At 54.0% G+C, this 26,045-nt stretch overlaps 2 protein-coding genes across 3 annotated transcripts; one reads left to right on the forward strand and one right to left on the reverse strand.

Moving 5' to 3' along the window:
• Positions 1-470: 470 nt before the first annotated feature.
• LOC115493119 (PHD finger protein 1) lies at positions 471-19,067 on the forward strand. Of its 2 annotated transcripts, none has more exons than XM_041712696.2 (15): positions 471-775; positions 1,353-1,488; positions 2,968-3,049; positions 3,168-3,263; positions 5,010-5,098; positions 8,314-8,462; positions 9,000-9,095; positions 10,056-10,124; positions 10,925-11,048; positions 13,000-13,067; positions 14,328-14,414; positions 15,810-15,870; positions 15,972-16,027; positions 17,112-17,159; positions 18,085-19,067. In XM_041712696.2, the coding sequence occupies exons 2-15, from the start codon at positions 1,366-1,368 to the stop codon at positions 18,296-18,298; spliced, it is 1,362 nt and encodes a 453-aa protein (XP_041568630.2). In that variant the 5' UTR covers positions 471-775; positions 1,353-1,365; the 3' UTR covers positions 18,299-19,067. The 2 variants fall into 2 exon arrangements, with proteins under 2 accessions (XP_041568630.2, XP_072777255.1); XM_072921154.1 differs by having other exon boundaries at positions 511-775; positions 1,304-1,488.
• LOC121468677 (divalent-cation tolerance protein CutA) lies at positions 18,836-25,880 on the reverse strand. Its single transcript, XM_041712673.2, has 7 exons — positions 25,754-25,880; positions 24,966-24,999; positions 22,518-22,702; positions 22,222-22,281; positions 21,785-21,830; positions 21,136-21,185; positions 18,836-20,234 (listed from the first exon to the last, which is right to left on the reverse strand). The coding sequence occupies exons 2-7, from the start codon at positions 24,981-24,983 to the stop codon at positions 20,135-20,137; spliced, it is 459 nt and encodes a 152-aa protein (XP_041568607.1). The 5' UTR covers positions 24,984-24,999; positions 25,754-25,880; the 3' UTR covers positions 18,836-20,134.
• Positions 25,881-26,045: the final 165 nt, after the last annotated feature.

The raw sequence follows: 26,045 nt of genomic DNA on the forward strand, positions 1-26,045 counted from the left end.
CCTCAGCCCCCCAAATCCCCCCAGACCACCCAGACACCCAAATGCCCCCAGACCCCCACTGTAACCCCCAAATCCGCCCAAATCCGCCCAGACCCCACAGGATCCCCCGGACCCTCCCAAATTCCCCTCAGGCTCCCCAAATCCCCGAAATTTCCCCCCAAATTCCCGCGGGCCGCGGGGCGGGGCGGAGGAGGCGTGGCCTGTCTGTGTGGGCGTGGTTTCAACGTGGTGGGCGTGGCCTCCGCGGCCGCGCGGCCCTAAGCGTTACGTGGGCGTGGCTGTGCGCGTGCGCAATCGCGCTGTGGGCGTGGTCTGTCAGCTGTGGGCGTGGCCCCGCCCCTGCGGCAGCCGCTGCGGGCGCGGAAAGGGGCGTGGCCATATTATGGGCGTGACTATATAGTGGGCGTGGCCATCCAGCCATGGGCGTGGTCATCTTGTTGTGGGCGTGGCCTGAGGCCGGCGGGGCGGCCCCGGCCGCAGCGGAGGGGGGGGGGGGGGCGGATTTTGGGGGCGTTTTTGGGGTCTCCGCGCCGGCCCCGCCCCCGCCCAGCCCCCGGCGCCACTGCGGGGGGGCCCGGGGGGGTCCCCGGGGGGGGTCCCCGGTGCCGCCGTCCCTCGGCCGCCCCCCCCGGCCCCCCCCGCGCCGCCGCTGCTGCGTCACGGCCCCGCCGCCGCCGCCGCCGCCGCCCGCAGCGGCCGCTCGGGGTCGGGGCTGGGGGGGCCGCGACCCCCCCCGGGACGGGCAGGAGACCCTCGGGACCCCCCCGCTGCCGGCGTGAGACCCCCCGCGCGGGACACCCCAGAAACAGGGACACCCCCCAAGGGAAAGGGACACCCCAAAAAATAGGGACACACCCCCCCTGCGGGACCCCGCCCCCCAAAAATGGACACCCCTTAAATGGGAGCCGGCCCCCCACCCTCACCGCGGGACACCCCAAAACGGGACCCCTCAAATGGACAAGGCCCCCAGAAATGGGACAGCCCCCCTAAAACGGGACCCCCCAAAGCTGGACACGCCCCTCAAACGGGACACGACCCCCAGTGGGACCCCCCGAAAAGCAAGCCCCCCTAGACAGGGACTCCCCCAAACAAAGGAGCCCCCAAAAAGGGAACTCCCCCAAGCTGGAACCCCCCCCAAAAAGGGACTCCCCCAAACTGGGGCCCACCAAATTGGGACCTTTCCCCAAACTGGGTCCTCCCTCAAACTGGAAATCTTCAATCTGGGACCTTCCCCAAATTGGGACCCCTCCCCAAACTGGGACCCCTCCCCCAAACCAGGCCCAACAAGCCCCTCCTTTCCCAGGCCCCCAAAAACCCATTTTTGGGGTGTCAGCGCTGTTTTGGCCCCGCAGCCCCCCGGGTGTGATGGAGGCCTCCGGGGGGGGGTTGCCCCCCCAGAATCCCCCAAAGCCCCCCCAGATCGGGGAGGGGCAGGACGTGCTGGCGCGCTGGACGGACGGGCTGCTCTACCTGGGCATAGTCAAGAAGGTGGGACTCCAAACAGCCCCAAAGCACCCCAAAAATGGCACTGAAACAGCCCCAAAACTGGCCCTGAAACCCCCTAAAAATGGCCCTGAAACAGCCCCAAAACTGGCCCCAGAACAGCCCCAAAACACCCCAAAAATAGCTCTAAAACAGCCCAAAACTGGCCCAAAACACCCCAAAATCCAGCCTTAAACTAGCCCTAAACCAGCCCTGAACCAGCCAGAAAACACCCCTCGAAATAGCCCTAAACTAGCCCAAAAAAACGCCCAAAAACCAGCCCAAAACCCAGACCGAAACCAACCCTAAAGCACCCCTAAACCAGCCCAAACCAGCCCCCAAACACCTAAACCCAGCCCAGAAACCGCCCAAACTCTGCTGCAAAATCAGACCAAACCCAGCCCCAAAACAAGACCAAGCCCTGTTCCAAAATGAGATTAAACCCAGCCCAAAAATAGCCCCAAAACAGGCCTGAAACAGCCTCAAACCCACTCCCAAACCAGCCCCAAAAATAGATCTTAGGGCCCAAAAATAGCCCAAAACCAGAACCAGCCCCAAAACAGGCTTTAAAGAGCCCTAAAATAGCCCAAAACCAGCCCCAAAAATCAGCCTAAATAAAGCACAAAACCAGCCCCAAAGTAGCTGAAAATGAGACCAAATCCAGCCACAAAAACACCAAGAAAACCCAGCCTGAAACCATCCCAAAAATCAGAGCAAACCCAACCCCAAAACAGCTCAAAAATCAGCCCGAAGTGGGTGCAAAGCCAGTCCCAAAACAGCCCCAAAGTTACCCTAGAACAGCCCAAAAATAGCCCCAAAACAGCCAAAAATCAGCCCTAAACCAATCCCAAACCAGCCCAAATGGCCCAGGACCACCCCTGAAACATCCCTCAGCCACTCCTAAAACACCCCCCAGAATACCCGCTAAAACACCCAAAACACCCCTCAAACTCCCCAAACCAACCCCAAACCCCCCAAGAACACCCCTGAAATCCCCCAAACCAGCCCAAATTCCCCCAAAAACACTCCAGAAACACCCCAAACCACCCAAAACACCCCTGAAACTCCCCAAACGAACCCCAAAACTCCCCAAAATCACCCCTAAACTCCCCCCAAAACATCCCTAACACCCCTAACCAGCCCAAAAACACCCCTACAACACCCCAAAACCACCCAAAAACACCCCCTAAAACACCCCTAACCAGCCCAAAACCACCCCTAGAACACCCCAAAACTCCCCAAAAACACCTCCAAAATACCCCCAAAACGCCCCAGAACATCCCAAACCAGCCCAAAACTCCCCAAACCATCCCAAACGTTGCCCCAGAATCGGCCCAAACCAGCCAAACCCAGCCCCTAGAAACACCCCAAGTCCATCAAAACTCCCCGAATTCCCTCCAAACCCCCTCAACCCCCCCAAAATCCCCCAAATCCCCCCAAATCCCCCAAATCCCCCCAAATCCCCCAAATCCCGGCTCCCCGCAGGTGGACGCTCCCCGCCGGGGCTGTTTGATCCAATTCGAGGACAATTCCCAATTTTTCGTTCTCTGGAAAGACATCAGCCCCGGTGAGCCGGAATTCCCGATTAACCCCTTAATTAGGGACTAAGGAGCGAAGAGTTGATGAGTTATGGGCGGTTAATGAACCGTTAATTAACGCTTTAATGGCTTCCTGGCGCCCCCCAGCGGCCGAGCCCGGGGACGACCCCTCGTGCTGCGTCTGCGCCGGGAATTCCCGAAACGCCGAAAATTCCCTGGTCCGGTGCGGGAAGTGCGGCCACGGTCAGGGAAACCCCGGGGCGAGCGGGAACACCTGGGAGAAAAACGGGGGGAAAAACCCGGGGAAAAAACCCCGGGGCAAACGGGAAAATCGGAAAGAAAAACGGGGAAAAAAACCGGGGCAAACGGGAAAATCTGGGAGAAAAACGGGGGAAAAACCCGGGGAAAAAAACCCGGGGAAAACGGGAAAATCGGAAAGAAAAACGGGGAAAAAAACCGGGGCAAACGGGAAAATCTGGGAGAAAAACGCGGGGAAAAAACCGGGGCAAAAAACCGGGGCAAACGGGAAAATCTGGGAGAAAAACGGGAAAAACTGGGGGAAGGAAAAAAAAAAACAAAACAAAAACAACAACAACAACCAAACCAAAAAAAAAAAAAAAAACCAAAAAAAAACGGGGGAAAAAATCCCGAAAATTCCCTGGTCCAGTGCGGGAAGTGTGGCCACGGTCAGGGAAATGCCGTGACAAACGGGAGAACATGGAGAAAGTGGGGAAAATGGGCAAAAAGTGAGGAAAACCAGGAAAAATGGGAGGAAAAAAAGGAAATGTGAAAAAAATGGGAAAAAACGGGGGAAATGGGAAAAGAAACCAGGGGAAAACGGATAAAAAATGGGGAAAATGGGGAGGGGGTAAATCATGAAATTTGCACGATTCTGGCAAAAATTCCCAAACTCTGGGGGAGAAAATGGGGGAAATTGGGGATTTGGGAGGAGAAAATGGGGGAAAAGTCGGAAAATCCACAAAAAGGGGGAGAAAGGGGGAAAAGGAGGGGAAACACCGGAAAATTGTGGAATTCCCATGAAAATTCCCTCAAAATCCTCCAGGAGATGGAGAGAAAGTGGGGGAAGGTGAGGAAAAATGGGGGAAAAGCGGGAAAATCCCAAAAAATGGACGGAAAAGGGGGAGAAGTGGGAAAGAGGGGGGAGGGGTGGGAAAGTCAGCTCAAAAAATTCCGGAATTCTGCCTAAAATTTCAGTTAAAGCTGGGAAAAGAGGGGAGGGCTGGGAAATTGGGGAAATGGGAAAAATGGGAATGGGGGGGAAAAGGGGAAGAGGGGCAGGAAAAGCTCCTCAAGTTGGAAAAGTGGGATTTAGGTGGGAAATGGGGTTTGGATGTGGGAAAAGTGGGAATGGGCTGGGGAAATGGGAATAAAGGGGGGAAGGGGGGAAAGTTCCCTGAAAATTGGAAAAATTGAGGGAAAAATGGGAATGAAGGGGTGGACAGTGGGGAAAATGGGAATTTAGCTGGGAAAATGGTGGGAAAATGGGATTAAGGGTGAGAAGGGGAAATTGGGGGAAAATAGTAAAAGTGGGGGGAAAATGGGATTTGGGTGGGAAAATGGGATTTGGGTGGGAAAATGGGATTGGGAAAAATGGGAATGGGGGGGAAATGGGAATTAAGATGTGATGGGTGGGAGAAAATGTGAATTTCAATGGGAAAATGGGGGGGGAAATGGGAGACAGGTGGGAAAATCCCCTCAAAAGTGGGAAAAATCAGAAGAAACCTGGGATTTGGGTGGGAAATTGGGAAAAGTGGGAATGGAGTGGGAAATGGGGAAAAAAACTGGGAGGAACGGGGGGAAAAATGAGAAGAGGGAGGGGAATATTGTATAAAAGTGGATTTGGGCCAATAAAACACCAAAAAACCCAGGAATAACAGGGGGAAAAGAGGGGGTGGGGCTGGGAGAAGGGCGGAGGGTCCCGAATTCCCAAAGAATTCCCGGGATTCCTGGAACTGCCATTTTCCCCAGCGTACCACCAGCGCTGCCACGTGCCCCCGGCCCCCGGCGGCGCCGCGCCCTGGAGCTGCCGCCGCTGCGTCTTCGCCGTGGCCACCAAGGTGAGCCCGGAGCGCCCCGAATTCCCAAACATTCCCCAAACATTCCCAAAAAATTCCCTGAATTCCCCAAATCCCACCCCAGGGAGGCTCCTGCAGGGTTGGGAGCTCTGGATCCTGGGATTTGCCCCCAGATCCCAGGTTTAGGACCTAAAATTCCAGTTTTTCTGCCCAAAATTCCCATTTTTTGCTTGAAATTCCCAATTTTTTGGGTTCCAATCCCAGCTTTTGGGATCCAAGCTCCAAATTTTGCTATCGAAATTCCTGATTTTGGGGGTTCCAATCTCGCTTTTTGGACTCCAAATTTTGGGATCCAAATTACAGATTTTGGGGGTTTCAATCCCAATTTCTGGGGTCCAAGCTCCAATTTCTGGAATGGAATTCCAATTTTTTGCTGTCTCAATCCCTTTTCTTGCTGTCCTGATCCCATTTTTGGGATCCAAACTCCCGAATTTTGGGGTGGAAATCCCAGTATTGGGGGTCCAAACTCCCAGTTTTGGGGTCCCAGTCCTGATTTGTTCATTCCCAGTGTCATTCCTGGTGATTCCCACTGGAATTCCTGTTGGAATTCCTGGGGTTTTCCCATTCATTCCCGTTGTAATTCCCTTTGTAATTCCCACTGTTTTCCCGTTCATTCCTGGTGCCATTCCCAGTAATTCCTGCTGGAATTCCCACTGGAATTCCCGGGTTTTTCCCATTCATTCCGGTGTCATTCTTGGTGTCATTCCTGTCAACCCCCCAATCCCCACTGGAATTCCCATTAAAATCCCTGCTGGAATTCCCATTCATTCCCACTGGAATTCCCATTAATCCCCTCTGGAATTCCTGGATTTTTCCCGTTAATTCCTGCTGTCATTCCCGGTGCTTTCCCAGGGTTTTCCCCGTTAATTCCCACTGGAATTCCCAGTTTTCCCGGTGTTTCCCAGCAGGTCAGGGTGGTGCCGCGAGTGGAATTCCTGGCATTAATTCCTTTTAATTCCTGCTGGAATTCCTGGAGTTTCCCTCTCCATTCCCAGTGGAATTTCCGGGTTTTCCTGTTAATTCCTGCTGTGATTCCTGGTGTTTTCCCATCCATTCCTGCTGTTTTCCCAGGGTAATTCCATGGTTTTCCTGCTAATTCTCGGTGTAATTCCCGGTGTTTTCCCATTAATTCCCAGTGCAATTTCTGCTCTCATTCCCGCTATAATTCCTGGGTTTTTCCCGTTCATTCCCAGTGGAATTCCTGGGTTTTCCATTAATGCTGACTTTTCCCGATTTCCCAGTGGGGCAGGGCGATGCCGCGAGTGGAATTCCCAGGGTTAATTCCGGCTGGAATTCCCGGTTTTTCTCGGTGTAATTCCCACTGGAATTCCCAGGTTTTTCACTGTGTTTTTTCCAGACATTCCCGGTGTAATTCCTGGTTTTTCCTGCTGGAATTCCTGGTGTTTTTCTCATCCCAGTGGGGCAGGGTACTCTGGTGGGGCCATTCCTTGTGTGAATTCCCGTTAATTCCTGGTGTTTTCCCAGTGTAATTCCCGGGTTTTGCCATTAATTCCGTGTAATTCCTGCTGTTTTCCCAGTGTAATTTCCAGTTTTTCCTGGTGTTTTCCCATCCCAGCGAGGCTGGGCTCTCTGCAGGGCCCTCAGGCACGGGCGATGCTGGGATGGAATTCCTGCCGTGAATTCCCACTAATTCCCGTTTTTTCTCTGGTGTTTTCTCCATCCATTTCCAGTATGAATTCCCGGTGTAATTCCTGGTGTTTTCCCAGTGGAATTCCCGGCTGTTTTCCTGGTGTTTCCCTCTCCATTCCCAGTGAAATTCCCTGTTTTTTCCCACTGATTCCCACTGGAATTCCCACTGGAATTCCCAGTGTTTTCGTGCTGATTCCCACTGGAATTCCCATTGCTCTCCTGTTGTTTCTGGGTGTTTTGCCATTCATTCCCAGAGCAGGTCCTGGTGTAATTCCTGGGTTTTTCCCCATTCGCTCCTGGCAGTGATTCCCTCTGTAATGCCCAAGTTTTTTCCCAGGATTTTCCCCATCCATTCCCTGTGTTTTCCCAGTGTGAATTCCCATGTTTTTCCTGGTGTAATTCCCAGATTATCTTGGTTTGTTCTCAGCAGGGCGGGCTCTCCGGCGGGGCCATTCCCGCTGTGAATTCCTGTTATTTCCCGTTTTCTCCATCCATTCCCAGTGATTATTCCCGGTTATTCCTGGTGTTTCCCCAGTGGGGTGGGGCGCTCTGGCAGGGCCCACAGGTTCAGGCAATGCTGGGATGGAATTCCCAGTTATTCCCAGTGTTTATTCCCAATTATTCCCGGTGTAATTCCCGGTTATTCCCAGTGTTTATTCCCGGTTATTCCCGGTGTAATTCCCAGTTATTCCTGGTGTAATTCCCATTATTCCCGGTGTAATTCCTGGTGTTTCCCATCCCAGTGGGGCGGGACGCTGCGGCGGGGCCCGCAGGTGTGGGCAATGCTGGGATGGAATTCTCAGTTATTCCCAGTGTTTATTCCCAGTGTTTATTCCCGGTGTTATTTCTGGTATTTATTCACGGTTATTCCAGGTGTAATTCCCGGTGTTCATTCCCGGTGATTATTCCTGGTTATTCCCGGTGTAATTCCCGTTATTCCCGGTGTAATTCCTGGTGTTATTCCCGTTATTCCCGTTATTCCCGGTGCAATTCCCGGTGTTTCCAATCCCAGCGGGGCGGGGCGCTGCGGCGGGGCCCGCAGGCGTGGGCGATGCTGGGATGGAATTCCCGGTTATTCCCGGTGTAATTCCTGGTGTAATTCCCGGTGTTATTCCCATTATTCCCGGTGCAATTCCCGGTGTAATTCCTGCTGTAATTCCCGGTGTTATTCCCGTTATTCCCGTTATTCCCGGTGCAATTCCCAGTGTAATTCCCGGTGTTATTCCTGTTATTCCCAGTGTAACTCCCAGTGTTTTGCATCCCAGCGGGGCGGGGCGCTACGGCGGGGCCCGCAGGTGTGGGTGATTCTGGGATGGAATTCCCGGTTATTCCCGGTGTAATTCCCGATGTTATTCCCGTTATTCCCGGTGCAATTCCCGGTGTTTCCCCTCCCAGCGGGGCGGGGCGCTGCGGCGGGGCCCGCAGGCGTGAGCAATGCTGGGATGGAATTCCCGGTTATTCCCGGTTATTCCCGGTGTAATTCCTGGTGTAATTCCCTGTGTTATTCCCGTTATTCCTGGTGCAATTCCCGGTGTTTCCCCTCCCAGCGGGGCGGGGCGCTGCGGCGGGGCCCGCAGGCGCGGGCGATGCTGCGGATGAAGTCGGTGCTGCCATACGCGCTCGGGGCCCTGGACTGGGACCCCGCGCACCTGCACAACCTCCAGCACTGCTACTGCTACTGCGGCGGGCCCGGCCAGTGAGTCACAGTGCGCCGTCCCAGAAATCCCGGAATTCCCAAAAACCCCAGCCACAAGCACCCAAAACCGGCCCCGAAACACCAAAATCTGCCCCAAAATCTGCCCCAAATTCCCACCTGCGCAATCTCCAGCACTGCCCCTGCTACTGCAGTGAGCCTGGCCAGTGAGTCACAGCCCCAGCAATCCAAAAAATCCCAGAATTCCCAAAAATCCCTGTCAAAATCCGCTCAGAAACAGCCCCAAAACCCCAAAATCTGCCCCAAATTCCCACCTGCACAAGCTCCAGTGCTGCCCCAAAACTGCCGGGACACCAGGCAGTGAGTCATGTTCCCAAAAATTCCAGAAAATCCCCGAATTCTCAAAAAAACCCCCGAATTCCTGAAATTCCCAGAATTCCCCAGCTGGACAGCGGAGATGCTGCAGTGCAGCTGCTGCCAGCCATGCCTCCTCTGCTCCCAAGGCTCCCCCAAACCTCCCAAAATCCACCAAAATTCTCCCAAAATTCTTGGAATTCCCAAAATCTTTCCCAATCCCAGCTGGAACCTGAAGATGCTGCAGTGCAGCCGCTGCCGGCAGTGGTTCCACGAGGCCTGCACGCAGTGCCTGACGCGCCCGCTGCTCTACGGGGACCGGTCAGCGCCGCGCCGCGGGATTTGGGGCTTTTTGGGAATTTGGGCCTTTGGCGCTTTGGGCCTTTGGTCCTTTGGGGCTTTGGGCCTTTGGGGCTTTGGGCCTTTGGGCCTTTGGGGCTTTGGGCCTTTGGGCCTTTGGGCCTTTGGGCCTTTGGGCCTTTGGGGCTTTGGGGCTTTGGGCCTTTGAGGCTTTGGGCCTTTGGGCCTTTGGGCCTTTGGGGCTTTGGGCCTTTGGGCCTTTGGGCCTTTGGGCCTTTGGGGCTTTGGGGCTTTGGGGTTTTGGGGCTTTGGGCCTTTGGGGCTTTGGGCCTTTGGGGCGTTGGGCCTTTGGGCCTTTGGGGCGTTGGGGCTTTGGGCCTTTGGGGCTTTGGGGCATTGGGCCTTTGGGCCTTTGAGGCTTTGGGCCTTTGGGCCTTTGGGGCTTTGGGCCTTTGGGGCTTTTGGGGCTTTGGGGCTTTGGGGCTTTGGGGATTTGGGGAATTTTGGGGGATTTCCCCAATATTTCTGGGAATTTTGGGGGACTTTTCCCAATATTTTCAGGGGTTTTGGGGGGATTATCCCGCTCTTTTGGGGGTTTTTTTTGGGTATTTTGACGATTTTTACTATTATTGGGGATGGACTTTGGGGGTGAATTTGGGGATGGATTTTGGGTGAATTTGGGGATGGATTTTTGGTGAATTTTAGGTTGATTTCAGGGTGGTTCTGGGATTGATTTGGGGGCATTTTGGGGTTATTTGGGAAGGGATTTCAGGTGATTTTGGGTGAATCTGGGGTTGGATTTGGGGGGATTTTGGGATGTTTTTGGGATGGATTTTGGGTGAATTGGGGGTGATTTGAGAATGACTTTGGGTGATTTTGGGGGATCTGGATACGGATTTTGAGGGGATTTGGGGTGATTTGGGGATGGATTCTGGGGTGCTTTTTGGGTTATTTTGGGGTTATTTTGGGGTTCCTTTGCAGGTTTTATGTCTTTGAGTGCAGCGTCTGCCGGGGCGGGGCCGAGAGCGTGCAGAGGCTGCCACTGCGCTGGTGAGGGGGGACCCAAAACACCCAAAAATGATCCAAAAATGACCCAAAACCACCCAAAAAATGACCCAAAACGCCCCCAAACACCCCAAAACCAACTCCAAGCCCTCAATTCCCCCTTTTTTGTGTATTTCCCTCTTTTTTTCTCAGTTTTCCACCTTTTTTTTTTTTTTTTGATTTCCTCCCTTTTTTCCCCATCTCTCCCATTTGCTTTCCCAGATTTTCCCATTTTCCCGGGATCTCCCCCAATTTCCTGGGGATTTCTCTGGAATTCCAAACCCTCAATTCCCCCTTTTTTCTTTTTGCATTTCCCCGCCCCATTTTTTTTATTTTCCCCCACTTTTTTTGTATTTTCCCCACTTTTTTCCCCAATTTCTCCCATTTTTTGGGGGATTTTCCCATTTTCCAAGGAATTCCCCCCAATTTCCCAGGGATTTCTCTGGAATTCCAAACTCTCAATCCCCACTTTTTTTCCCCCCATTTTCCCCCTTTTATCCCCTTTTTTTATTTATTCCTCCCCCCCCCGCTTTTTTTTTATTTTCCCATTTTTTTCCCATTTCTCCATTTTTTTTCCCAGATTTTCCCATTTTGCAGGATTTTCCCCCAAATTCCCAGGGATTTCTCTGGAATTCCAAATCCTCAACTCCCCACCCCCTTTTTTTTATTTTCCCTATTTGCTCTCATTTCTCCCCCCTTTTTTTTTTCACTTTCCCCATTTTCCCTCATTTCTCCCATTTTTTGGGGTTTTCCCATTTTCCCCGGTTTTTCCCTCATTTCTCCTGTTTTTTGTGTTCCCGCTGCAGGGTGGACGTGGCTCACCTGCTGCTCTACCACCTCAGCATCTGCTGCAAGAAGAAATATTTTGACCTGGAGCGGGAAATTCTCCCCTTCGCCAACTCCAACTGGGAGGCGCTGCTGCTTGGCCCGGTGGGGAAACCCCCGTTTGGGGGAAAAAATCTGATTTTTGGGGAAAAACCTTGATTTTGGGGGTAAAAGAAAATCAGGGTTTGGGGGAAAAAATCAGATTTTGTGGAGGGAAAATCAGGCTTTTGGGGGAAAAGATCTGATTTTGGGAGGGAAAGATCTAATTTTTTGGGAAAAAAAACCCCACAGATTGTGGGGGAAAAAAAATCTGATTTTTTGGGGAAAATCATATTTTGGGGGAAAAAATCTGATTTTTTTGGAAAAATCATATTTTGGGGGAAAAAAATCAGATTTTTTGGGGGGGGAGTGATTTTGGGGGGAAAACACTATTTTGGGGGGTAAAAATTGATTTTCGGGGGGAAAACAATTTTGGGGGAAAGTAGTTTTGGGGAAAAACAAACTATTTTGATGGGAAAATGGATTTTTTTGGGGGAAAAGCCAGTTTTTGGGGGAAAAAATTCCTGATTTTTGGGGAAAAATAGGATTTTCATGAATAATTCAAAATTTGGGGGAAAATCAGATTTTTGAGGGTAAATTCCTATTTTTGAGGAAAAATCTGATTTTTGGAGAAATTTTTCCAATTTTGGGGGGGAAAGTCTCATTTTTGGGGAAGACTTATGATTTTGAGGGGCAAAAAAATTGGTTTTGCTTGGGGGATTCCAATTTTTGTGAAACAATCTGACTTTTGGGGAAAAGAATCCAATTTTGGTGAACACTGATTTTTGCGGGGAAAATCCAATTTTTTGGGGAAAAAAGCCTTGATATTTGGGGGAAAGCTTTGGTATTTGGGAAAAAAAAAAACAAAACAAAAAAACCTGATTTGGGGGGAAAAAACGAATTAAAAAAACCTCGATTTTTGGGGGAAAACACCCGATTTTTGTCAGAAACCCCCCCAATTTTAGGGGAAGAAATCAAATTTTGGGAATGAAACCCTAACTTTGAGGGGAAAACCCCAATTTTTTTGGGAAAAACAAACAATTCTGGGGGAAAATCTTTGATTTTTGGGGAAAAAAATTACAATTTTGGGGGAAACCCCCAATTTTGGGGAAAAACATTGACATTTGGGGAAAAAAACCAAGAGTTTATGGGGGAAAAAGTTATTTTTCTGGAAGTAACACCGGTTTTTATGGAAAACAATCAATTTTTTGAAGGAAGACCCCTTGATAATTTGGGGGGGAGACCATAATTTTGGGGAAAACCCCGATTTTGGGGGAAAACCTCAATTTTGGGGGAAAAAGCCCTCAATTTCAGAAATAAAACCCAGTTTGGGGGATCTAAATTCCATTTTTAGCCCCAAAAAAGTCATTTTGGGGGCCCATGTTCCCATTTTCGGGATTCAAATCCCAAGTGGGGTTGGACCCTAAAATTTGGGGTTTATCCATAAATTTGGGGTTTGGTCCCAATTTCAGGAATTTCACCACAATTTTGGGGTTTGATCCACAAGTTTTGGGGGGTTTGTCCCAAATTTCAGGGATTTTCTACAAATTTTTGGGGTTTGGTTCTTAAATTTGGGGTTTGCACCCCAGAAATGGGCATTTGAGACATAAAATTGGGATTTGAACCCAAAGTATTTGGGGGTTTCTACATGAAATGTTTGGGTTTGGGCCCCAAAATTTGGGTTTGGTCCTGAAAATTTGGGGGTTGGACCAAAAAATGGGAATTGGACCCCAAAAATTGGAATCTGGACTCCAAAAATTGGAATTTCTACTCAAAATATTTGGGTTTGGACCCCAAAAGCCGGGATTTGGACCCAATGAATGAGGATTTTACACCAAAAATTGATTTTCTAATTGCATTATTTGGTTTTGGGCCCCAGAATTTGGGGTTAGGGGCCCTTAATTGGGGGTTGGGCCCCAGAATTCGGGGTTTTGTCCCCAAATTTTGGGGTTTTGTCCCCAAATTTGGGTTTTGTCCCCAGTTTTGTGTTTTCCCTGACTCCATTTCCTGCCCGCAGCTCGCGGCCACACCGCGCTCCGAGCGCTACGGGCGGCTCCTGGGGGTGCTGAGCACCCACAAGGACAGGTCAGGGGCACCCCAAAAACCAAAAAAAAACTCCCCAAAACACAGAAATCACCCCAAAATCCCAAACCAGCCCAAATCCACAAAAAACACCCCAAAAAATGCAAAAAAACAGCCTGAAACTGCAAAAGCCTCCCCATAAATCCTCCAAAATCACTGAAAACACCCCCAAAAAACCCAAACCAGCCTGAAACCCCAACAACCTCCCCAAAAAAACACTCCAAAATCACAGAAATCACCCCAAATACCCAAACCAGTCTGGAACCACAAAAAAAACTCCCCCCAAAAACCCCAAAATCACAAAAACCTCCCCAAAAAACCTCCAAAACCAGCCCAAGACCACAAAAAACCTCCAAAACCCAAAAAACTCCTCAAAACAAAGAAATCACCCCAAAAAAGCCCCAAACCAGCCTGAAACCACAAAAGATTCCCCAAAAATCACCCCAAAACCACATAAAATTCCTCAAAACCCCAAAACACAACCCAAAAACCCCAAAACCCCCAAACCAGCTAAAAACCTTCCCCCAAAATTCCCCCAAGAAACCCCAAAAACCTTTCCCCAAAATTCCCCCAAGAAACCCCAAAAAAATCCCAAGCCACCCCAAAACCCCCAAAACAATCCAAAAAATCCTCAAAAAGTCCCAACTCACCCCAAAAACCAAACCTCAAAACCCCCAAACCCCTCTAAGTCCCCCCAAAACCCCTCTGGGACTGCCCAGTTCTGCCCAGGACCCCCGAAATTCCCCCAGGACCGCCCCAAAATGCTCCAAAATCCTCAAAAGTTCCCTCAAAACCCCAAAATCCCCTCAAATCCTCTCCAATCTCCCCAAACTCCCCCGAAATTTCTCCAGCACCCCCAGAATCCCGCCAAACCTCCCCAAAATTCCCAAAATTCCCCTCAAACCCCACCCCCGGATCCCCCAAATTCCCCAAATCCACCCCTAAATCTCCCTCAAAGCTCCCAAGTCCCCAAAATCCCCCCCCAGGACCCCCCAAATCCCCTAAAAATCCCCTCAAACCCCCCCAGATCCCTCAAAAAATCCTCCGGAATTTCCTCAGGACCCCCAGGATCCCCCAAATCCTCTCCAAACTTCCCCAAAATGCCCTAAAACCCCCGGCCAAACCATCCCTAAAATCCCCCAAATTCCCCTCAAACCTGCCCGGACCCCCCCCAGAGCCCCCAAATTTCCCCCGAGTGCCCCGAGAACCTCCCCACACCCCCTCAAAATCCCCCAAAATGCCGAATTTTGCCCCCCCCGGCAGGTTCGTGTCGGGCCGGGAGATGAAGAAGCGCTCGGGGCTGTTCGGGCTGCAGAGCCGCGCCCCGCCCCCCCCGCCCCCCGCCGCCAGGTCGGGGGGGTTTTGGGGAGATTTGGGGAAATTTGGGGGCATTTGGGGGGATTTTTGTGAATTTTGGGGGGATTTGGGGGCATTTGGGGGGATTTCGGGGAATTTTTGGGACATTAGGGGGGGTTTCGGGGGATTTTGGGGAATTTTGGGGAAATTTGGGGAGGATTTGGGGGGATTTGGGGGAATTTGGGGAGATTTTTGTGAATTTTGGGGGAATTTGGGGAATTAAGAGGGGGAACCCCCAAAATTAAGGGGGGGGTTAAAGAGGGAACGCTCAAAATTTGGGGGGGATCCAGGGGCAACCCCCAAAATCTCAGGAAGCTAAAGAAGGAAAACCCCAAAATTTGAAGGGGCGGGTCCCCAGAATTTGAGGTGCAAAAGGGGAAGTCCCAAAATCTGGGGGGGGGGGGAGGGGGGGGGTGTGGAGTGGGACCCAAAATTCGGGGGGAAAACCCCAAAAACGAGGGCGGGAGAACAGGAAGACCCCAAAACGGGGGAGGGGGGGAATTAAGGGGGAGACCCCGAAATTCGGGGGGGGATTTGGGGGGGTTAAAGGTGGGGTTTGGGGGATTTTGGGGCTTTGAGGGCATTTGGGGGATTTTGCGGGTTTGGGGGGATTTTAAGGTTTAAGAGGTTTGGGGAGACTGGGGGGATTTTGGGGGGATGTGGAGTTTTGGGGGGATTTGGGAAGGTTTTGGGGGATTTTTGGAGGGATTTTAAGGGGATTTGGGGGATTTTAGGGGGGTTGGGGGGATTTTTTGGCATTTGGGGGTTTTGGAGGGATTAAAGGGGTTTGGGGAGGATATTGGGGGGAATTTTGGGGAGTTCAAAGAGTTTGGGGGGGTTTGGGGGATTTGAAGGGTTCAAGTTTAAGGGGTTTGGCGACTTTGGGGGGGTTTAAGGGGTTTGGGGATATTTGTGGGGATTTGGGGGGATTTGGGGGATTTCATGGGTTTAGGGGAGGATTTTGGGGGAACTTTGGTGGAATTTGGGGATTCTGGGGGCTTTAGGGGATTTGGGGAGGAAATTGGGGAGATTTTGGGAGGGCTCGGGGTTTTTGGGGGGATTTGGGGGGTCCTGGGGGGAGTCTGGGGAAAATTTGGGGATTTAGGAAAGGTTTAAAGAGAGACTTGGGGAGGGTTTGGGAGATTTTGGGGAATTTGGGGGGAATTTTGGGGGGGGCTGTGACTGACTTTGGGGGGGCTCCGAGATTTTGGAGTCCTTTGAAGGGTTTGGGGAATTTGGGGGAAATGTGGGGGTCTCGGGGGGATATGGGGGGGATTTGGGGCAATTCCGGGCGGTTTTGGGGTTTCCCCTCCCTTGAGACCCCTCCGTTCCCATGGGGGGGTCCCCAAATTTTTTTGGGGTCCCCCCCAACCCCCGCGGGGGTCGCAGCCTCTCCCCAGGGCGGGGCAAGGGCGGGGCCCGCCGGCGGCCGCCCCCCCGGCGCTGCCAGGTGAGCCCCCAGAAAACCCCAAAAAAACCCCAAAAAAACCCCAAAAAACCCCAAAACCCCAAAAAACCCCAAAATCCCCGAATTTGGGGTGTCCCCTCCAGGACCCCCCCGGCAGCTCCTACAACTTCCGGCGCACCGAGGCCCGGGGAGCCGCCAGGTGGGGACGGCCTTTGGGATTTTGGGGGATTTGGGGGGAATTGCGGAATTCGGGGGGGGGGGGGGGGGGGGATTTTCGGGATTCTGGGGGGGGGTTGGGGTGGTTTGAGGGGGATTTTATGGGGAATTTTGGGGGAGATTTTGGTCATTTGCAGAATTTGGGGGAAATTTGGGGAAATTCTGGGGATTTGGGGGGGGGGTTGGGGTGGTTAAAGGGGGACTTTTTGGGGGGCTTTTAGTGGAGATTTTGGGATTTGGGGGTTTTGCAGAATTTTGGGGGGTTTTGGAGGGATTTTAGAGATTTTTGGGGATTTTGGGGGAGATTTTGGGATTTGTAGGATTTGCGGAATTTTGGGGAATTTGGGGGGAATTGGGGGAAATTCTGGGGATTTGGGGAGGGATTTGTGGATTTGGGGGGAATTTGGGGGGATTTTGGGGAGAATTGGGGAGGATTTGCAGAATTTGGGGGGACTTTGAGGGGGATTTTTGAGAGTGATTTTGGGTGATTTAAGGGGGATTTTTGGGGGGAGATTTGGGGATTTGTGGAATTTTGGGGGAAAATTTTGAGAGAAATTCTGGGGATTTTGGGGGTTTGGGGGATCTGGGGGGAATTTGGAAGATTTTGGGGGAATTTGGGGAGATTTGGGGGGAGAATTTGGGGGGATTTGGGGGGGGTTGGGGCATTTGGGGGAATTTTGGGATTTTTCAGGGGGATCCTGGGGGATTTGGGGGGGTTGGGGGGGGTTGAAGGGATTTGGGGATTTTTGGGGATTTGGGGGATTTTGGGGTTCCTGGGGGATTTGGGGAGAAATGTAAAGGATTTGTTGGGTTTTTTTTTGGGGGGGGGGGGGGGATTCGGCGTTTTCTGGGAAGCATTTGGGGTTTTTGGTGGATTTTGCCGTTTTGGGAGGGATTTTTAGGGGGAATTGGGATTTGGGTGGATTTGGGGTTGTTTAGGGATTTTGGGTGGATTGAAGTTTTTGGAGGATTTGGGGGTTGTTTGGGATTTTGGGGAGATTTGGGATTGCTTTGGGTGGATTTGGGGTTGTTTTGGAGGATTTGGGGTTTTTGGGGTCTCTCCCCAGCGCCCCCATCCGGATGTTCGCCTCCTTCCACCCCTCGAACAAACCCAGGTGGGACTGGGGGAACTGGGAGGGACTGGGAGGGACTGGGAGGGACCGGGGCAGCCGAACTGCTCTATACCGGTCCATACTGGTTTATACTGGATTGGACTGGTTTATATCAGTACATGTTAGTCCATACTGGTTTACACCAGTCCATACTGGTTTATACTGGCCCATAGTGGTTTATACTGGCCCATACCGGTCCATACTGGTCCACACTGGTTTACACCAGTCCATATGGTCCATAGTAGTTATACTGGTCCATACTGGTTTATACTGGCCCATACCGGTCCATAATGGTTTATACTGGTCCGTATTGGTCCATACTGGTCCACACTGGTTTACACCCGTCCATAATGGTCCATACTGGTCCATAGTAGTTTATACTGGTCCATACTGGTTTATACTGGCCCATACCGGTCCATACTGGTCCATAATGGTTTATACTGGTCCATAGTGGTCCATACTGGTTTACACCAGTCCATACTGGTTTGTATTGGTCCATACTGGTCCACACTGGTTTACACCAGTCCATAATGGTCCATACTGGTCCATAGTAGTTTAATACTGGTCCATACTGGTTTATACTGGCCCATACCGGTCCATAATGGTTTATACTGGTCCGTAGTGGTCCATACTGGTCCATACTGGTTTATACCAGTCCATAGTGGTCCATACTAGTTTATACTGGTTTGGACTGGTTTATATTGATCCATATTAGTCCATACCGGTCCATAATGGTTTATACGGGTCCATACTGGGTTATACTGGTCCATACTGGTCCATACTGGTTTATACTGGTTTGGACTGGTTTATATTGATCCATATTAGTCCATACCGGTCCATAATGGTTTATACGGGTCCATACTGGGTTATACTGGGTTATACTGGTTTATACAGGTCCATACTGGTTCATACTGGTTTTTCCCCCCAGCTCTCCCACACCGGACCCGGACCCCGCCCCTCCCCCCGCGCGCCGCCGGCCCCACCCCCGCCCGGCCGTGGCCCCGCCCCCCGTTCCGGCCCCGCCCCCCGTTTCGGCCCCGCCCCCCGTTCCGGCCCCGCCCCCCCGGGTTTTGGCGCGCCGGGTGACGCTGGACGGGACCGTGCAGTACCTGCTGGAGTGGGGGGGCGGGGCCCTGCTCTGACCACGCCCCCGCATTTCGGGTACCCCCCCCCCACACCCCCCAAAAAACCGTCAGGGCCCCAGCCCCAACCCCCCGAAATTTCGGGTGGAAAATCTTTATTTTCGTCACTTTAGATATTATGTAAGGGGAAATAGAGGCGGGGCGGGGCCAGAAGGGGGCGTGGCCAACCCTGAACACACCCGTGTTTTTTTGGGAATGCCACCCCAAATTTTAGGGTCCCGACCCCAAAAACCCTGAAATTTTGGGAGAAAATTGTTATTTTTGTCACTTTAGAGGGGATTTAAAGCGGAGGCGGGGCCAACTCTGACCCCAGCCCCCCCAAATTTGGGGACCCCTCCCCAAAAATTTTGGGGTCCGAGCCCCAAACCCTTGAAATTTTGGGATAGAAATCTTTATTTTTGGCACTTTAGAGATGATTTATGGGGAAATATAAGAGGGGCCTGTTCTGGAGGGGGCGTGGCCACATCTGACCATGCCCCCAAATTCTGGGGACACCTCTCCAAAAATTTCGGCTTCCCAGCCCCAAAAATCCCCAAATTTCAGGATAGAAATCTTTATTTTTGGCACTTTGGAGTTTAAGCAGAAACAGCAGGGGCGTGGCCTGGAGGGGGCGTGGCCACACCCGACCACGCCTCCCGTTTTTAGGGTTCCCCCCCCCCAACACAAAAACAAAAAACATATTTTGGGGTGAAAAATCTTCACTTTCCCATTTCTGGGCGGATTTGGGTTGGCCTCGGCCCCTCCCCCAATAAACGGCTCCAAGGCAGCAGCTCCGGGAGGTTTTTGGGGTTTCCCCCCAAATTTTGGGGTCTCCCCATTTTAAGGATGCCCCTCCCCCACCTTTAAGCCCCTCCCCCAAATTCAGCGTCCCCGCCCCCCCAAATTTTGGGATTTCCGACCTTTCTCCCCTGCCACGTTTTGGGGTTCCCGCCCTTCCCTCCCCCCTAAGTTTCGGGGTGTTTCTGTGTCCCCCTCAATTTTGGGGACCCCTCCCTCTCAAATTCCCCTCCGAATTTTGGGGTCTCTCTGTTCTCCCCCCCCTCACCCGTTTTGGGGGTTTTTGCCCCAAATTTTGGGGTCCCACCCCTCCTAAATTTGGGGTCTACTCTCTCCCCCCCCCATTTGGGATCACTCCCCACGATTTTTGGGGTTCCCCTTTCAGCCCACCCCAAATTTTTGGGTTTCCCCTTTTGCACCCCAAATTTTGGGGTCCCACCCACTTAAATGTTGGGGTTCCCCCCATTCAACCTCCTCAAATTTTGGGGTCCCCCTTAATTCCGCCCACATTTTGGGGTTTCCCCATAATCCTCACCAAATTTTGGGGTTTCCCTCCTAAAATGCCACAAAATTTGGGGGTTCCCCTGTCCCTGTTTTTGGAGTTCTCCCCCCCCCCAGATTTCAGGACCCCCCAGTTTTGGGGTCCCCGTGCCCCCAAAAATCTCCCCCAGTTTTGGAGTTCCTCCTCTTTATGCCCAAATCCGAGGCGTCCCCTCCCCTCCCCCGCTCGGATTTCGGGGTCCCCCCTGGGACTGGGGGATTTGGGGATTTTCTCGGGGGATTTTTAGGGGAATTTTTGGACGGATTTTTGGGGGGGATTTGTGGTGGTTTTTGGTTTTTTTTGGGGGGGGGGGTCGGGATTTGGGTGGGGGCTGGGGGAATTTTGGGGTTCTTGGGGGAGATTTTTGAGGAGTTTTGGGGTGGATTTTTTGGGAGTTTTGGGGGGATTTTTGGGGTGGATTTTGGGGGGGATTTTTTGGGAGTTTTGGGGGGATTTTTGGGGTGGATTTTGGGGGGGATTTTTGGGGTGCTGTGGGGATTTGGGGGGCGGTGGGGCTCTCAGGGGGGCACGCTGTCGCGCACCCAGCGCAGGTACGGGGGGTTCCCCTGCGCCACCGGCAGCGCCACCACCTCGGGCACCTCGTACGGGTGGCGGCTCCTGGGGAGCAGAGCCCGGCTCAGGAACCCCAAAATCCCAAAAGCACCCCCAAAAACTGCCCTGGGAACCCCAAACCCAGCTCAGGAACCCCAAAATCCCAAAAACACCCCCAAAAACTGCCCTGGGAACCCCAAACTCAGCTCAGGAACCCCAAAATCATCCCCCAAAACTGTCCTGGGAACCCCCAAACCACCTTGGGAATCCCAAAATCACCTGGGGCACCCCAAAATCTCCTCCAGAATCCCAAAACCACCTCGGTAACCCCAAAATCCACAATACCCCCCCCAAAAACCAGCCCTGGGGACCCCAAAATCCCCCCTGGGACTCCCCCAGTCCCAACTGGGACACCCAAAATGGGCTCAGGGCCCCCCAGAAATCCCCCAAGGACCCCAAAAATCCCCTCTGGGACCCCAAAATATCACCCGGGACCCCCAAGAATCTGCCCCAAACCCCCCTGGGACTCCCCAAAATCCTCCAAGGATCCCCAAAATCCCACCCAGAACCCCCCAAAATATGACCCAAACCCCCCTGGGACCCCCAAAATTCCCCCAAATCCTCCAGCTCCCCCCTTCCCCCCCCAGCACCCTCCAAATCCCCCCAAAATCCCCCCAAAACCCCCAAGTCTGCCCCCAAATTCCCCCAGGACCCCTAAAAGCCCCACTGGGATCCCCCAAAATCTCCCCCAGGCCCCCCAAGATTCCACCCGCGACCCCCAAATCCCACCTGGGACCCCCCAAAATCCCCCCAAAACCCCCAAGTCTGCCCCCAAATTCCCCCAGGACCCCTAAAAGCCCCACTGGGATCCCCCAAAATCTCCCCCAGGCCCCCCAAGATTCCACCCGCGACCCCCAAATCCCCTCTGGGACCCCCAAATCCCCCAACAACCCCCCCCCGTCCCCACCGGACGAAGTCGCTCAGTGCCGGCACCCGGGAGCTGCGGGTCTTGATCATCTGGGGACAGCGGGGACACAGGGGACATTGGGGGGACATTGGGGACACAGGGGGGACAGGGGGGACAGGGGGGACATCAGTGGGGACAGTGGGGAATCACCAGGCACACTCCAGGACACTTTAAGGACATTTGCGGGATTGGGGACAAAAGGGACAGTGGGGACACCCTGGGGACACTGGGGACAGTGGGAGTGTAGCAGGGATTTGGGACACTGGGGACACCTTGGGGACACTGGGGGGATTGGGGACATCTGGGACAGTGGGGAGACCTTTGGGACAGTGGGGACATTGGGGGTGTTGGGGGACTGGGGACACTGGGGACATTGGGGGATTGGGGACATTGGGGATGCCCCAGGGACACCTTGGGGACACACTGGGGACATCGGGGACATGCTGGGGACACTCCTGGGACCTTGGGGACAGCAGGGACAGCCTGGGGACATCAGGGACACCTCAGAGCCACCGTGGGGACACTGAGGGCACCCTGGGACCTTAGGGACACCTTGGGGACGATGGGGACAGTGAGGGGACATTGGGAACACTGGGGGGACACTGGGAACATTGAGGGGACACTGGGGAACCTTGGGGCCATCACTCACCAGCAGGACCTCGCTGTCCTCCTCCAGCTTCCCCTGCCACGTGTACCTGGGGGACATCGGGGACACTGGGGGTGGCACCTCCTGTCTCCCGTGTCCCCAATGTCCCTGATGTCCTCCAATCCCCTCAATGTCACCCCAGTGTCCCCAGCCCCTCCCACTGTCCCCACTGTCCCCAGTGTCCCTCAAAGTCCCCACAGTGTCCCCAGCCCCCGAATGTCCCCAATGCCCTGAATGTCCCCAGTGTCCCCAGTTCTCCCTGTCCCAAATCCTCCCGCTGTCCCCAATGTCCCCCAGTTCCCCAATGTCCTTCCAGTCCCCTGTGTCCCCCGTCCCCATCGTCCCCTCTCTGTCCCCTCTGTCCCAATGTCCCCTGTGTGTCCCCCCTGTCCCCTGTGTGTCCCTCCTGTCCCCTGTGTGTCCCCAGTGTCCCCACTCACACCGAGGTCACCCCGGGTATGATGTTGACGCAGGCGGCCAAACGCTGCTGGACCAGAGCCCTGGCAGGGACAGGACAGTGTCACCTCCTGTGTCACCTCCTGTGACACCGTCACAGCCCTGTGTCACCCATCACCCCCTGGGACAGGGATGGAGAAAGGGACAGTGTCCCCTCCCCCTGCCACCCTTGGGGACAGTGCCACCCCCATCACCTCCCGCTGTCCCCCAGTGCCAGCGCCACCCCGGTTTCCCTGGTGTCACCCTGGGGACAGTGTCCCCCCGATGTCCCCAGTGTCACCTGGCCAGCTCAGTGGCCACGCTGAGGTTGGGGCAGGTGACGAAGGCAGCCGAGATCTCCGCGGTGTCCCCGGTGCTGTCCCCCCTGTCCCCCCTGTCCCCCTCGGCGCTGGCCATGCCGGTGGCCGCGGTGGCCGCGGGCGTCGCTCGCCGGCCCAGCCCCGGCAGCAGCAGCAGCGACAGCGCCTGCGAGAGAGAGCGGCTGTCGTGATATCGGCCTGTCGCGATAGGGGTATATCGCGATAGCGCTGTGTCACAATATCAGCCTGTCACGATAGGGGTATATCGCGATAGCACTGTGTCACGATATCGGCCTGTCGCGATAGGGGTATATCGCGATAGTGCTGTGTCATGATATTGGCCTGTCGCGATAGGGGTATATCATGATAGCGCTGTGTCACAATATCGGCCTGTCGCGATAGGGGTATATCGTGATAGTGCTGTGTCACGATATCAGCCGCAATAGGGGTATATTGCGATAGTGCTGTGTCACGATATCGGCCTGTCGCGATAGGGATACATCGCAATAGTGCTGTGTCACGATATTAGCCTGTTGTGATAGGGGTATATCGTGATAGCGCTGTGTCACGATATCAGCCGTGATAGGGGTATATCGCGATAGCGCTGTGTCACGATATCGGCCTGTCGCGATAGGGGTATATCGCGATAGCTCTGTGTCACGATATCGGCCTGTCGCGATAGGGGTATATCGCGATAGTGCTGTGTCACGATATCAGCCTGTCGCGATAGGGGTATATCGCGATAGTGCTGTGTCATGATATCAGCCTGTCACGATAGGGGTATATCGCGATAGCGCTGTGTCACAATATCAGCCTGTCGCAATAGGGGTATATTGCGATAGTGCTGTGTCATGATATCAGCCTGTCACGATAGGGGTATATCATGATAGCACTGTGTCACAATATCGGCCTGTCGCGATAGGGGTATATTGCGATAGCGCTGTGTATCAGCCTGTATCAGCCTGTTGCAGTACCATCCTGTCACAGTAGTGGCATACCCGCCTGTCGCGATAGCGCTGTGTCGTGACAGCGGCAATACTGGCCTGTCACGCTATCAGCCTCTCGCAATACCAGCACATCACAACAGCTATCGCGATATCAGCCTGTCGCGATACCGGCACGCCTCAATAGCAGCGTGTGACAACAGCTGTCGCAGTATCGACAGGTTGCGATATCGTGTGTCACGACAGCTGTCGCGATACCGGCCTGTGGCGATATCTCACAGCCGCCAGCCTGGAGGAGACCCCCAAGGCCATTGAGCCCTGAGAGCCCAGAGAGCCCAACAGCACCGACGGGAAACGGGAACGGGGAAAGGGGAAACGGGAAAGGGGAAAGGGGAAACGGGAAAGGGGAAACGGGGACTTTGGCAGGGACAGGGAGTCCGAAGTCGGCACAGAAAGCACAGAATAACAAATTCACAGAATTCACAGAATTCACAGAAGCACAAAATTGACAGAATGCGGAGAATTCACAGAATTAATCACAGAATGCCACAGTCACAAATTCACAGAATTCAGAGAATTCACACCGCGATGTTTGTGTCGTGATAGTCACGTTGCAATAGTCACGTGATACTCATGCCGTGATCCTCATGTCGCAATATTCACATCCCATTGCCATAGCTGTGTCACGACATTCGAGCCGCGACACCGACACATCACAACACGCGCGCCGCGATATCAGCGTCGCGATATTTGCACCCCGTCGCTGTACCCACATCACGATACCGTGTCGTGACGTTTGTATCGCGACATCCACGTCACGATACTCAGCACATCACGAGATCCCTGTCACGATACCGGCCCTATCGCGATCCCTATCGTGACACCGGCCCTATCATGATATCCCTGTCGCAATACCTGACGTATCGTGACAACGCTTTGTGACACGCCCGTTATCGTGACACAGTGACCCCTGGCATGTCACGATATCCCTGTTGCAGTAGCAGCCCTCCTGCAACGGCCGCGGCCCACGCGCTGTCACGACACGCCCGCTATCGTGATACCTGCACTGTCGCGACACGCCCGCCATCACGACATCGGCCCCATCGCGATATCCCCTCCCCGGTATCGTGATATCCCCCCCGTATCCCGACATTCCTGTCCCCATACCACAATATTCCCCCCAGATTGCAAGACCCCCTCTCATATCATGATATCCCCCGATATCGTGATATCGCCTCCCTATATCGCGCTATCCCCTCCTCAGTATCACGATATCCCTCTCCCACATCACTACTTCCCCTCCCCTATATCGTGATAGGCACATCCCCATATCGCAGTATTCCTCTCCCATATCACGATATCCCCCCATACTGCGATATCTGCATCCCCGTATCACGATATCCCCTCCCCATATTGCGATACCCCCTCCTATCACGATATCCCCCCATATCGCGACATGCCGCCTATGGCGACAGCGGCACTCACAGCCCACGCCGCTCTCATCGGCCGCCGGCTCCTCCTGGCGGGGGGGAGAGTTCAGAGCCAAAAGGGACCCAGGAAGGGACCCCAGACCCAAACCTGACCCCAAAATAGCCCCCAAAACCCCAAACCCCCAAAATCCCCCCAAACCCACCCCAAAACCACCCCCAGCCCCAAACCCTGACTGCAAAATTGCCCCGGCACCAAAACCCCACCCCAAAATCGCCCCCAGCCCAAAAATCCCACCCCAAAATTATCCCAAACTCCGCAAACTGACCCCAAAATCGCCCCCAGCCCCAACCCCTGCCCCAAAACTAACTCCATCCCCAAAATCCCAACATAAAATCTCCCAACCCCCCAAAACTGACTCCAAAACCCGACCCAACCCCAAAACCCAGCCCAAAATTACCCCAAAGCCCCCCGAGACCGCAGCCCCAAAACCCGACCCCAAAATCGCCCCCAGCCCCAAAACCCAGCCCAAAATTACCCCAAAATCCCCAAACCCGAGCCCAAACCCGCCCCTCCCCCAAGGAATCCCGACCTTCCCCCAGAAATCTCCCCCCAGGCCCCGCCCCCTCCCCAAAATCCCCCCCAATGTTACCCCAAAGTCGCCCCCTCCCCAGATTCACCCCAAAATTTCCCTCCGAGCATCCCCGGCTGCTCCCAGGCCCCGCCCCCTCCCCAAATTCCCGCCAAACCCCCCCGGATTTCCCGCGGGATCTCCGCAGGCCACGCCCCCTCCCCTCCCCCTCCCCGCGCCCCCTCCCCAAATCCCCCCGCCCCTCCCCCCTCACCGCTCCCGCGCGCCGCTCGCGCCGCCGCCCCACGTGACCCCGGAGCCCCGCCCCCGCCCCGTGACGTCACCGCCGCCGCCGGAAGCGGCCGGGGGCGGAGGGGGGGAGGGGGAGTCCCCGCCCCTCCTTTCCCCTCCCCCCGCCCTCCCCCCCCCCCCGTTCCGCTGCCCCTCCCCCATCCCGGGGCTCCCTCGCCTCTCCCCCACCTCTGCCCGCCCCCTTTGACCCCGCCCCTTCGCTCCTGGCCCCTCCCCCTCCCCCGCTTTGGCCCCGCCCCTCCCCGTGGCCCCTC

The sequence above is a fragment of the Taeniopygia guttata genome, chromosome 35 (assembly GCF_048771995.1).
Source record: "Taeniopygia guttata chromosome 35, bTaeGut7.mat, whole genome shotgun sequence".
Lineage (NCBI taxonomy): Eukaryota > Metazoa > Chordata > Aves > Passeriformes > Estrildidae > Taeniopygia > Taeniopygia guttata.